A 12,593-nucleotide genomic window follows, 5' to 3' on the forward strand; every position below is an offset into this window, starting at 1 on the left:
TTTTGGAATAAAGAGAACAGAAAAGATCCCAGGATATAATCCCTTCGACTTTGAAGAGGTAACCAATTCAGATCATGGTAGAATTTGGACAAATGTTCATCTCTGCGTAAATCAAATATAAATCTAACACAGGAGTTAATTAACGTACAGACTATTTCACGAAGTAACATGCCTTAGCTACTTCTAATCTTAGTTGTTTCATTTAAAAATGGGCAAAACAGAAATAATATCGATTCTATAATATGATTTGTAATTTGAAAAAAAATGAAAATATTATACAAAAGAGCAAATACAAATACAATGAGTAAACAAGAGTAAAAAATGTTGATGGTGGAAACAGAAAAATATATTCAATCAATTGATGAAATAAAATTGATAAAATGATAAATATTTTCTATTTGTAAATGTTTCTGGGATTTATGTAAACTTTAATGTTGTTTTTATTTCAAAGTAATTAGATGCAAGTTTCCTTTTTCAAGTAGCACACTCTTAGCACCGAAAACGAAAAAAAAATGCGGAAATATTTATCGATATTGAAAAACTGCCTGGTTGAGTTAAGTCTCTGAACTCACCGGGATAACACAAATCCTTCTCCGAAACGTCTATAGCACCTTAGATCTGAACCAGCATATTTCCCAGATGTTAGCCCGAGAACAATTCTTAGTTGCAATACGTCGGAAAAATTCTTCATATGTTGTAAAATAAATTGATCAAAGCGCTCACCTACCACACAACTTAGTTGCGTATCAGCATGGAATCCATAGTTACAGGTGCATACGCCATTCCCTTTGGGGGTGCTGCACATTCCATTGACCAGCGTCTCACAACCTTCACCATTCATGCAACTATCTCCAACCAAGGTGCTGTCTAAAAAAATCAAATTCTCAGTTGTTAATAAGCACCCTCGCGCCCTCTCCCGGGTTAAAATAAAAATGCTACAACAATGTTTAGTATTTCGCCGGCGATCGTCATCGAATTTTTCCCATCATTCGCGATACTTCTGTTAATGTATAAACTCTGTGTCTGTTAGCCACTTTACTGGTGGGGATATCCTTTAAAATATAATTTTGCACTGTAATTATTTGATTTCTGTCGGCTATGATGAAATTAAATGCCAGCATAAGTGCAGGGAAATGCCTAGTTTACACTCTTAAAATTTTATTTTCAGCCGAGGTGATTGTAGAACGTACTAACCGTAGTGATCGATAGTAATTTTTCCCTGGGAAAAGATACTTGAGACACAACTTCGCGGAGCCTACCATAGAAGTAAGAAAAAAAAGTTGACATTGTGCGTTCCATAGTTTATTTTAATGTATTGACGAGTTATGACCAAAAATTTTAACCAAATAGTAGGCATTGACCCCTTATAGGATTGTCAATGTTTTGGTATTCAAAGTGGGCGTGGCTAATCCTTCCCAAGCACCCCCATTCCTGCCACACTGCGCTCCACGCTCGAAACCAGTGCTGTCCTCTCCAGATATTTACAACCTGGGACATGGGACACATGGACGAAATCAACCGGTGGAGAACCCGAGAAAATTTTCTGCTAGTGGCAAGGATTGCTTGGGTAGGATTAGCAACGCCCACTTTCACATGGGACTTTGAATTTGGACATGGGAGACAGGGACGAAATCAACCCGCTGAAAACCCGAGAAAGTTTTCTGCAACTGATAGGCCGGGAAAACCTAAGATCATACATCCTAACCACTAACCTCCTCTCTATCCCCGTTTTATCAGTAACCACCTTCATCTCGCCTGCTTGCCACAGGACGATGTTTCATTCACTTACCTGCCTTGCAGTCTTTTTCATCGTTAGGATGAAAACCATCTTTGCAAGCACATGTTCCGTATCCAATTGTGACACTGCACCTTCCATTGGCCACATTCTCACACCCCACGCCGTACCTGCACGAGTCCCCAACCTTATTATTGCCTGGAATTGGAAATTATTTCATAATTGGGACCGAAATATTGGCGTGAAAGTGAATGTGATTGTATTACGTATGTCAGAAGAACTTCATAAAAAAACGTGATCGTCGTTCTCTTTATCTGTTTTCTCACTTTACAAATTAATCAAGTATGCGTTAAATTATGTGTACAGGGTTTTTGTAGTTAATACCAACTACACAACAAATATAAATATATTTAGTAAAGCTGAGAGGCCTCCAAATGATGAAATGAGATCTTCACATTCGAACTAGGGACCAAAGTAGACACCTTTAAGTGAAATATCGCTTTTTTACCAATTGATACTTAAATAATGAGTTTAGTGGAATATTTTTATGAGATAGTAGGAGATCATAGATTCGGTTATTTATTTGGATTTGAAAAAATACGTTTTTTGCAGTTAATAAACCACATATATGCACCAAATGTTGCTGTTAGTTTCATATCTATCGTCTCAGCGAGAATTAGCATAAGTGTTTTAAGACATGCGCCTCCCTTTTGACCGGTAACTCCTTTTCCCTGCCGTGCAGAAGAGTAATCACTATTTCGGAGCTTGTTGATTGCATCGTCGTTATGGATACCATTTAAAATGGAAGTATTCGGAAGTGCCGCGTATCCGCGTTTATAACGCGCAATGTTTTTGGCGCAACAGATAGATAATAATTCAAAATAAAAATGAATTTTCATAAAAACCAACGTTTTTGTCGAGAACTGAAAAGAATAAAAGTAAATTTTTGTTCAATCAATTTTTCATTTATGTATTCAATGTGTACATTTTCAATGTGTTCTTTTATGAAGGAAAGTAATAATATGTTTATATTTCGGGGGGATCCGGACCCCCTGGGCCTCTCCCCTCGCCACAACACTGCTTCTAATGAGTTGAAGGGAGGTTAAACCCCTTCCACTTCGATTACTTTTCTGAATATCATGCTCCTATTCTCCGTTTACTTTTTCTGTCGTTCCCCTTTAAATGGTAGGTAGTGAAATGATATTTTTAATTACTAAGCAACGTAAGATCCGAGATATAAAATGTGATTATTAAACATGGAGAAAACAGCTATCGCTCAAATTACACCATTTCAATCCTTCAAATGCATCATGTTTCATGAAATATAATTTACACAGGCCAACAAAAAAATATAGTTTAAAACTTTTTTATTTTTATTGCTGATCTTTATAGATTTTGATGTGCCGAATCCAAACCTGGCCTTAGTTTTTTTGTATCACCCATAGTTTCCAAGCAATATGCAAGTATTTAATATTTAGTCTAATACCCCTATACGGCATGTGGGGAAATGAATGAAACACTGTGTTGCATCATAAAATTGTTTGCATTTACTGTTCACTACATCGCGATAAAATTATTTGTATTTACTACAGCGTGATAATACAGGGTTCACTTGTCAACTAGAATTGGTCTACATTTTCTTTCCCTTTTTTCCTTGACGCTTCTTGTGTAGCTTTTTCTGCGATGAATCGCTTGCTGAACTTCTTGGTGACGTACCAACAGTAATCCCCCATTATCTTCGTTTATTAGACCTACTTTTTCAATTTTATTGTAACTATGAAAAAGCTGTTAAATTCTAAAAATTTGCTTGATTTCACACATTTAACTGTAAAATGTGAATAAATGGTGGGTCATACAGCTTTAAAACCATCATATTTGGATTCAGCAACTTTAAAAACATAAGAATGAGATATTTTCAGTAGAAAGGTTTTTTCATTGTTGGCCTGTGTTATTAATGTATGTACACTATATCACTATGTATGTTTTATCATTGTTAAATTTTCAACATATTCACATATATTGTTCCACTAAATGGTGCTAAAATTATGAATATCCGATGACGAGGTACACTCGTCATTGCGCGGTTTTGCATCGAAAGTTCATGACAAGTTAGACTCGTCAGTACAGCGCAAGGTGTTATTAGGAAATTAGTAGGGACTCACGCCGATGCGTACGAATATAATGGAAGTTGACGAAAAAATAAACCTCATCTGAGCACTCGTCCTGAGGACGTCGGTTGGAATACTGGCGAAATACGGCGTAACCAGTATTGTCGCGTTTGCCCGGGAGTGCTCGTAGAGTTGCGGCGATATGATGGGTGTCAGTGTGGGTAATAAGGGCTTCCACCCACACTCGAAAGAGGGGGGGGGTTGAGAATCACTTTATTTTATTGAGAGATTCCCTCAGAATAGGTGGTGACGGACAATTATTCACTGACTCGTGAACCTGTTCATCACGGGGAATAAAGAGAGGTTGGGAAACAGGACAGGGTATGGAAGGGATACAAAAACAATAAAGATAAGGGAACGAACGAAATAATTTCTCGGACTATCACCGACAACCGAACTCGGAAATAAACTCAACCACCCAACCTTAACCGGCTTCGCCAGACGCTAGGTTGATCGGCAAAAATTCCGACCCACACCGCCGCACAGTGGGGCCAAACCCCACTTTAAGTGGACAAAAGTCCAAAAATGAAAGTTTGAAATGGTTTTTTTTTTAAGTATTAGGTTGGATAATAGGATGTTTGAACTGCATAACAGTGTATTTCACGGGTTGGTAGGTGTACACCTTCGCGTAGAAATAAGTGTCAAAGTGAGATAAAAGCGAAGCACAGGTCTCGGAGTCGCAGACGCCTAAATGGACGGTCGATTTTAAACTATGATTACAGTACACTGGTCCGTTTTAATTTTATTTTTTTAACTTTCAATGAATTGGAATAAGTATTGAAAATATAAATTTGCTTTTACTATTTATTTTTTGGAGAAAATAGCCCTGGAGAAATTAATTATCATGAATGGCACGTCGTTGATTTTTCACGATGAAAAGTTTTATTTAATTAGAGAAAAGTTATATAATCGGACGGAATCGTAACGTGATTTTTAGATATATTATTAATTGAAGAACGAGCTAAATAATGTAAAAGAAATCAACTGCCATCGAGTTGCAAAAAGAGTTTAATGATAAAAGATTAGCTATGTATGACAAGCCGAAAGGGAATCCATCCGGCCGCAATGGCCGCAGAGCAACGGGTAAACTATAATATAAACAGCGCCCATTAAGATTATTATTTTTTAATAAATGTATTTGCATGCATTATATATTTTGTCTACTCATAGATACAAGCGGTCAAGTTTTCTACACAAGAGCAGAGATTTTTGAAATGTATAGGCCATTCCCGAGGCTCCCACCCTGTCCTGAATGACGTGCTCGAAAAGGTTATTTCCGTTCATCTGAGGTGTACTTATTCGATTCCGGAATGCCTATTTAGTATTTTTCCACTCTATAAGCGCAATAAACCACATTCTATTGTATTTTATTTTTGAAAGTTAAAACTACCTCTTCAATGCAGTATTTTCTTTCTTTGTGTATTGGAAAATGGTACATGCAAACTTAAGAGCAAGTCTTTATTTTTCGAAGGTTTTTTCAAAGATATGGCTAAAATAATTTTGCAAATTTTATATCAGATTTTTTCTGACCACTAGGATTATTAACGTGAACTTTTTTATTTTTATTATTTCAAAGTTTTATATATAATCTATTTGTACAACTAATCAAGTTACTTTTCAAATTCTAAAAGTAATAAAATTGAAAAAAATTAAAAAATCAAAAATATTGAAAATTTAATATTGGATTTCATTAAAGCGGTCTTTAAAACATATATATGAGTATTTTAAGGTTGTTAGTAAAAGTTTTGGACTTTTGTCCATCTAAAGTGGGGTTTGGCCCCACTGTGCGCCGCACCCGATCGACGGACTACCCTTTGACTCTCGCCGACTCCCTTCAATCGAGAGGTTGGAGGGAGTTGCGACCTCCCCCCTCTCCTTCCGGCAGCGGCCTCCGCGGCTGTGTACGGAAGCAACTAAAAAAAAGAGAGACAGTGGGCGCTCCCAAGCGCCAGCAAAGAAAAACGTCACATCATGCCCCACGTGATGAAGCCCAGAAGCACGAATATTACAAAATGATGATTTTTCCAATATGGCCGACGAGACGGTTAAGTGTACGGTTTGCTCCGATGTATTTGACGACAACAGTGTAATCATCACATGCGAGTCCCATTGCTTCTTGAAATTTCATATGCAATGTACTTCTTTAACGAAATCTAGTCTGAACGCACTAAACTCTTCACGGGAATTAGTGTATAGATGCAAAGGTTGCTCCTTAACGCCTTCCCGCCCAATTCGCTCTGTTGAAGAAATACTTGGTCTTGTCATAGAAAACCAAAGTGAAGTTGGAAGAACTGTGGAATTCCTAAAAGCTAGCGTGCTAAAGTGCATTGGGATTATGAAGGATCAGTTCCACCAAATCGAACTCGTACGTAATGAAATTAGTTCGAAAATTAAATTGCAACCGCGCGCAACAGCAGATGCAACCCTGACATGAAATCAGGTGAGAAGTATTCGTCTGTAGAATGGTTCAATCTTCGGCTACCATCTCGCAACCCTCCTCAGAAAAGATAAAACGAGATTATCTGGCAAAAAGTGCTACTAGCCTTAATGAGACTGTCTCCAAGAAACAACTTATGGCTGTTAACCCTAATCTCTCCTCGGAAAGGATAAGACATGACTATGTGAAAAAAACTAAGTTTCTCCCTAAGTGATTCCTCGAGTACTACTTACGAAAATGGTTCTGTGATAAGTGAATAAGCAAGAAGTTATACTGTGATTGGTGATACAAACGTGCATGCTGTGAATGTGGTGAACCGTGATGATGCTGAAGAGGACATCAAAAAAGCGGAATCTAACAGCTGGGTTACGGTTGTGGATAAGAAGAAGGAAAGAAAAATTAGGAAGAACAAGCAGGATAATATCAGTGACGGAGCTCAGGATGTCCAAAAAGAGAAGCTGAATCGTCGTCATCGTAACACTATTTTGGGGAGGAATACGTCCGAAACAGAGTTGATGAGAGTGAAGAAAGCTTGGATACACTTTGGGAAGCTCTCAGGTAAAACAACAGAGGAAGACGTTGACAGTTTCCTGAAAAGGAATTTCCCCGGCGTACAAACTTCAGTGAGTAAACTATAATCGAAAGGTTCGAATGCCAGTTTTAGGATAGGAGTGCTTTCCATCTGCATGATCAAATTTTATACAGAGACAAGTGGCCTTGTGACGCAATTGTCCGGCGTTTTTTATTCCCACGCAGGAAGGGGGTAACATTAACGTAACCAATGAAAATAATGATCCATCTCTATCTATTTACTACCAGAATGTTCGGGGCCTCAACACTAATTGTAAGATTAACAAAATAAATTTATCGGTTACGCTCTCTGATTTTGACGTGATTGTTTTGACTAAGACCTGGCTATCTAGTGACATTATTCCAACTGAACTTAACTGGCCTGGTTATAATATTCATAGAAGAGACCGTAGAATTTCCACCTCATCGAAGTGTCGGGGCGGTGGTGTGTTAGTAGCTGTCAAGTCCACTATGAACTCGCGCGAAGTTAAGACCTCATGTGACAACATTGAGCTAGTGTTAGTTGGGGGATTTCATCTCAAATCAGGCAGAGGGGTGTCAGGTGACCATCACCGATTTCTCTGAAATTTATATATGTGAAAGCAGTATCCTTATAATGAATAACGATGACTTTATCTCTGCTCAGAACTGAACCGTCATAAAGTTACCGCCCCTTGAACATTGCAGTGTCAGGCCTCAGAGTAAAAAATGAAAAATCACATAAATGCCGATTACTAAGGAACCATGGCCCATAAAGTAGTGGTTATTGTTTTATTTTGAAGAGAATTCATTTATGCACATTATGGCATAACTTGCAAGTCATTTGAAGTAATAATAAACAAATAGGACTTGTTTAAACAATAAAAATTAGTCATTATTTAACAATTTATTACTAAAAAAGGCCACCTTTTATTTTCTTTAAAATTTCTCAGCGGGTAGCTTAAATGTTCTGCTTTCAATTAAAAAAATAAAAAAGGTAGTATTTTTATACTTTTTGTTTTAAGGCATGTCAAAGTTAGGCGTGTTTACGACTATTTTACACCAAGATTGCATACCTTCAAGGGGGGAAAAATGCAGTTTCATTCTACTTAGCATTCATAACAGTGAAAAGTTCATATCTGAATGATTGGTTACATCTATTGACTGAAAGCAAGTTCAATCTTATTTACTTCCATGGCTTCCAATGTGTGCAAACACCCACTGCTACTGGCTGGAAACGGTGAATGAGTCGCAATTTGCACAGAGTATTTTTCAATGGCACTTCACATAAGTCTTTCTTCTACTTTGGGCCATGTGGAACATTTCGATGGACCATGTGGATGCATAAATGAGACACTAAAGTCAATCTCTTCTAAAGACACTGCAGTGATTTTTGAAAATGACCAGGTTTTTCGGAAACACACAATGAAGTCATTCATGGTGAGATTTTGAGTACTGTATATCATTATATCTGAATTTGTTAGTGTCACAGCTTGTTTGATTGTGTGTATTACAGAGTGAGCTTTACTTGTCCCGTGTCTGTTAACTACCAAGCATGAAACTGTTGATGCCATGTACAGGTGCTACTTTCACCTTATTATTTTTCTGTCTATGTTGAGCTTGTTAACATGTGTAAAATGCAAGTTTCATATTAGACAAGAATTTGCTAACTTAATGAAAGTGATAAAGTCAAGTATGTACTTCATGGTAAAATAATGTCTCAGCAGCTTTTGAAGAAGCGAGAGTGAAATGTCTATGAGTGACCATGTTCAAATTTTATCATTCTTTTCCACAAGTTAATCTAAACAACATAATATGGCTGCTTTTCCAGTTTCAACCAAACATACGATTGACATATAATGAGAGCTAAAAAACAACTCGTAATATGGGGAAATTCTGATGTATACTGCTGGCATCCTCTTCCTCGTAGTGCTCAATCAACATTGTGCTTTCATTTTACTTGGATGATGATAAAGATTGTTCTTGTGTAACTCCTAATCAGCGAGATGTGTTCACTGCCATTGAGAATCATTCAGACAAAACATTCATTCAGACAAATTCATAGCTGAAGTTTAGGATTGAACCAAGAAAGGTGTTTATCATCACCATATCTGGAAAAAAGAAAGGGAAGCTATTCAAAAAGAGAAGTCGGTAACACTAATTGGTGTGGAGTTGGTGCTTCATTTAAACTTTTCCGAGAATTGGAGTGTGATTCTTCCAGATTAAGTACAACCGTATGACTGGCAAAAAGTACAGATATCAATATTAACCTGTGTGGAATATAATAGCTAAGGTATGCAGGCACTTCAGATGATTTCTCACAGGACACTGCACATGCTTTTCTTAGGATGAATCAAATAGAAGAACAAAAGTGTAAAAAGATATCATATGGAGAAATAAATCATATATTTTAGAAAAGTCAGCCGCTAGTTAAAGAAAACATTTCAGATATTTGACTTGGAGAAAAGTCTTAAACAGAAAGAAAGTCATTGGTGGTTGTTCAATGCAACAGGACATGAATAGGGTCCATCTGATAGAGTTGCAAGAATTGGTCAAAAATTATGACATAAACTGAAACCTGAGATATTTTAATTGTGGCAGGTAAATACAAACAAGTCCTTTGTAGAACATGTGAGTATATCCTCCATGTAATCCACACAATCAAACAAGCTGTGACACTAACAAATTCAGATATAATGATATACAGTACTCAAAATCTCACCATGAATGACTTCATTGTGTGTTTCCGAAAAACCTGGTCATTTTCAAAAATCACTGCAGTGTCTTTAGAAGAGATTGACTTTAGTGTCTCATTTATGCATCCACATGGTCCATCGAAATGTTCCACATGGCCCAAAGTAGAAGAAAGACTTATGTGAAGTGCCATTGAAAAATACTCTGTGCAAATTGCGACTCATTCACCGTTTCCAGCCAGTAGCAGTGGGTGTTTGCACACATTGGAAGCCATGGAAGTAAATAAGATTGAACTTGCTTTCAGTCAATAGATGTAACCAATCATTCAGATATGAACTTTTCACTGTTATGAATGCTAAGTAGAATGAAACTGCATTTTTCCCCCCTTGAAGGTATGCAATCTTGGTGTAAAATAGTCGTAAACACGCCTAACTTTGACATGCCTTAAAACAAAAAGTATAAAAATACTACCTTTTTTATTTTTTTAATTGAAAGCAGAACATTTAAGCTACCCGCTGAGAAATTTTAAAGAAAATAAAAGGTGGCCTTTTTTAGTAATAAATTGTTAAATAATGACTAATTTTTATTGTTTAAACAAGTCCTATTTGTTTATTATTACTTCAAATGACTTGCAAGTTATGCCATAATGTGCATAAATGAATTCTCTTCAAAATAAAACAATAACCACTACTTTATGGGCCATGGTTCCTTAGTAATCGGCATTTATGTGATTTTTCATTTTTTACTCTGAGGCCTGACACTGCAATGTTCAAGGGGCGGTAACTTTATGACGGTTCAGTTCTGAGCAGAGATAAAGTCATCGTTATTCATCATAAGGATACTGCTTTCACATATATAAATTTCAGAGAAATCGGTGATGGTCACCTGACATGATTTTGCACTATCTGCCTGATTTGAGATGAAATGGCCCAGTTAGCGTTTACACGGGAAATGCTAAAATTTTAATTGGTTCGGTTTATATTCCACCTCGTTCTGATTCTGAAACCTTTGAATCGTTTTGTGCCTGCATGGAAAATGTTTTGTTGTCTAATGACTACGGTGAGGTTTTATTATTAGGTGATTTTAATTTACCAGACTTCAATGGGAACCATCTCACCGTCGTCAATCAAATCTGTGATTCTTATGTTGGTAAAGTATCCTCAACCGCGAAAGCACTGAATGATAACTTGTTGTTTTTGGGTCATCAGCAAATTAACAGTGTTTCCAACAATTTTGGGAAATTTTTAGATTTAGCATTTTCCAATTCTGATAATGTGAAGTGCAAAGCTGATAATTATCCTCTATTATCCTGTGATCCCTATCACCCTCCTTTAAACTTGGATTTATCTCTAGTCATCCATAATGAAACTTCTATTACCACTGATATTATGCTCTATGACTTTCAAAACTGTGATGATTTTAATGGTTTAAGTGATTACTAATTTGATGTTAACTGGTCTGAGATTTTATGCAACCTAGAGTGTGATGATGATGTGACTAGATTTTATGCCATACTGCAACATGCAGTTAGTATTTTCACTCCTATGCATCGTTATAGAAAGAGTTTGTACCCAAAATGGTTCTTTCCTACTCTTAAATTTCTTATATCTGAAAAGAAAATTTATCAACAAGCATACAAAAAAACAGGTAATCATGATGATTATATGAAATTTGCTGATTCACGTAAAAAAAATGCAAGTCATTAGGCAAAAGCTGCTTTGATAACTATATGAATTCGGTCCAAAGTAATATTTTCTCTAATTCAAAACTTTTTTGGTCGCATGTATCTAACCTTAGAAAAAGCAATTATATACCTTCTACAATGTACTTAAATGGTGCAAGTTATGACGATTTAGCTGACATTCTCGATTGCTTTGGAACCTATTTCTCTTCTGTTTATACATCAAACCCTGTGAATAATCTACCCAATTACAGTTTCGATCAAACAATTGGTATATCCAGATTAAAAATTTCTGTTGAAGAAATTCATAGAAAACCGATGAATCTTGATATTAAAAAAAAGACTTGGGACCAGGCAATTTGTCTCCGCTTCTTTTCAAAAATTATAGCAGTGCTCTGTTGTATCCTCTTTACATCATCTTTAATATGCCCTTAAGTACTGGTGTATTTCCTAGTTCCTTTAAAAAAGCTTTTGTTGTGCCAGTATTTAAAGGAGGAGATAAGCATTGTACCAGTGACTATAGACCCATTGTTATTCAGTCTGTGGTTTAGCTAAAGTGCTCGAAAGTCTGGTTACGGATAGACTTAAGCCATCAGTGGAGAATATTCCTGTGAATGAACAGCATGAATTAGGCGTGGCAAGTCAACTTCTACAAACCTTTTGTCCTTTCAGCATTTTGTCACTTCTGCCTTGCATGAGCATTTCCAAGTGGATACTGTGTATTGTGATTTCTCGAAGGCCTTTGATAAAGTTAATCATATCCTCTTGGCAGCAAAACTAGAAGCTTGTGGAATATATGGTCACATGCTATCATGGTTCAAAAGCTACTTGCCCAATAGAGAACTAGTAGTCAAATTTCAAAATTTTAAATCTTCCTCATTCTATGCTACCAGTGGTGTTCCCCAAGGTTCACACTTGGGTCCCCTTCTTTTCTTGATTTTCGTCGATGATATTGGTGCTTCTCTAAACCCAATAAGACATCTTATGTATGCTGATGATTTGAAGATATTCCATACTATTGATTCAAGCAAAGATGTTGCTGATCTGCAGAATTGTTTATCTCCTCTTGCTTCCTGGTGCGAGAATAATTCATTGCAGCTAATATAAATAAATGTAATATTCTTACCTTCTGAAAAGGGAAACTCCCTTACCTAAATATGTACTACTTATCAGGTTATTCATTAAGTGGGGTTCATTGTAAACAGGACCTTGGGGTACTGTTTGATTCACATCTAACATTTCATATGCACATTGATCATATTGTTAGCAAAGCCTACAAGTTTCTTGGATTCATTTGTCGACATGGTAAAGACTTTAACAATATTCTTG

At 36.5% G+C, this 12,593-nt stretch overlaps 1 protein-coding gene across 4 annotated transcripts in view; it reads right to left on the minus strand.

Annotated features, from left to right (window-relative positions):
* LOC124164334 (fibrillin-1-like) overlaps positions 1–12,593 on the minus strand; it is a 69,711-nt gene that overhangs the window by 41,181 nt on the left and 15,937 nt on the right. For all 4 annotated transcript variants that reach the window (XM_046541610.1, XM_046541607.1, XM_046541608.1 and 1 more), the window contains exons 5-6: positions 1,790–1,933; positions 724–867 (exon numbers count right to left, since the gene is read on the minus strand). In XM_046541610.1, coding sequence (XP_046397566.1) covers positions 724–867; positions 1,790–1,933 — 288 coding nt within the window. The remainder of the gene's footprint in view (positions 1–723; positions 868–1,789; positions 1,934–12,593) is intronic.

The sequence above is a fragment of the Ischnura elegans genome, chromosome 8 (assembly GCF_921293095.1).
Source record: "Ischnura elegans chromosome 8, ioIscEleg1.1, whole genome shotgun sequence".
In the NCBI taxonomy this organism is placed as follows: Eukaryota; Metazoa; Arthropoda; class Insecta; order Odonata; family Coenagrionidae; genus Ischnura; species Ischnura elegans.